At 66.6% G+C, this 1,206-nt stretch overlaps 2 protein-coding genes across 2 annotated transcripts in view; one reads left to right on the top strand and one right to left on the bottom strand.

Annotated features, from left to right (window-relative positions):
* TRMT1 (tRNA methyltransferase 1) overlaps positions 1–510 on the top strand; it is a 4,908-nt gene extending 4,398 nt beyond the window's left edge. Inside the window, exons 13-14 of the mRNA XM_026058314.1 lie at positions 172–286; positions 423–510. Coding sequence (XP_025914099.1) covers positions 172–286; positions 423–500 — 193 coding nt within the window. The 3' untranslated portion in view covers positions 501–510. The remainder of the gene's footprint in view (positions 1–171; positions 287–422) is intronic.
* Positions 511–528: 18 nt separating this feature from the next.
* MAN2B1 (mannosidase alpha class 2B member 1) overlaps positions 529–1,206 on the bottom strand; it is a 9,752-nt gene continuing 9,074 nt past the window's right edge. The window contains exons 22-24 of the mRNA XM_026058313.1: positions 1,142–1,201; positions 827–929; positions 529–733 (exon numbers count right to left, since the gene is read on the bottom strand). Of these exons, the coding sequence (XP_025914098.1) occupies positions 606–733; positions 827–929; positions 1,142–1,201 (291 nt within the window). The 3' untranslated portion in view covers positions 529–605. The remainder of the gene's footprint in view (positions 734–826; positions 930–1,141; positions 1,202–1,206) is intronic.

Below are 1,206 nucleotides of genomic sequence, written 5' to 3'. Positions count from 1 at the left end.
CGCTCTCAAACCATCTCAAACAAGGGAGACCAAAGCGCTTCCCCTTGTTTTTCTCTAGTGGGGCAGACAAGGACCCCCCCGGGGGGGGGGGATCCTGGCTCCGGGTGCCGAGGGGGGGCCTTTCCCTGCCCCACAGGGCACCATCCTCACGCCGTGGCCTCCCCCCATCAGGGGTGGCATCTCTCCCTCCCTCCAGGAGAAGCGGAAGCGACACCAGAACAAGCGGACGGAGCGGTCGGACGACGGCACCAGCCTGAAAAACTTCCCCTGCAAACGCTTCAAGGAGGTGGGTTCCGGGGCAGGGAACGGGGGGCAGCTCCGGCACGCGGCAAAACTGCTCCGGCGCGGCTCCCGGCCAGCTCCGGGGCATCGGAGCCGGCTTCCTCCAGGTATCCGCGCCTCACCCATCTGCTCCCCCCCAGGGAACCTGCTCCTTGGGCGCCCAGTGCTGCTATTCGCACGAGGAGGCGGCCGCGGCACCGGATGCTCCCCCGCCCTGATGCCGCCTCTTGCTCCGATTAAACCGTGCCCRCGGCAAAGTCTCCTGTTTATTAACACACATGTGAGGGGAGCACGGAGCTTCCCCGGTCGAGCCGTGGGTCCCGTCACAGCCCCGCTGGGCCGGCTCCAGGCTCTGCGTGCTGCACCGTGGCCAGGAACGTCCTGATCTCCATGGGCTGCAGCGTGACGCTCTTGGGGTCCAGCTTGGGGGCCGGCCGGGGCCGTACCGGACCTGGGACAAGAGCGGAAGGGGTGAGGGGGAGACCGCAGGACCCCCAGTGCCCCCCCATGGTCCTTCCCGGAGTCCCCCACGGTCCCCGGATACCTTCGGCCGAGTTCCAGACCAGGCGGGTCACGGCGTCGCGCTGCTGGTCGGCTGCCAGGTTCATCTCCTGCAGCGAGGTGATGGTGAAGGCCGAGAAGAGGTTCTAGAAGAGGGAGAAAATCACGTCAGCAGCTGCCTCTTACCCTTTCCCACTATTCCTGCTAGCGGCTCCGGCTCACCAGACCTCTGGGATCTGGGAGACTTGGGCCAGATCTCACCCCCAGCCCCAAGCAGACAGAGCCTCGGGGCTCTTCTGCTCCCCCAGGAGATTGGGATGGGAGGGACAGTTCCCCATCCCGGTCGGCGGCAGCTCACCAGGAGGTCCAGGGTGACGGGCTGGGAGCCGTTGGCGCTCTCGCCCTTCTCAAACTGGTGCTCGA

This window comes from Apteryx rowi, unplaced genomic scaffold (assembly GCF_003343035.1).
Source record: "Apteryx rowi isolate R43461 unplaced genomic scaffold, aptRow1 scaffold_1452, whole genome shotgun sequence".
Classification (NCBI taxonomy): Eukaryota; Metazoa; Chordata; class Aves; order Apterygiformes; family Apterygidae; genus Apteryx; species Apteryx rowi.
Note: the sequence above shows the minus strand (reverse complement) of the source record. Positions and strands in the feature narration are given on the sequence as shown.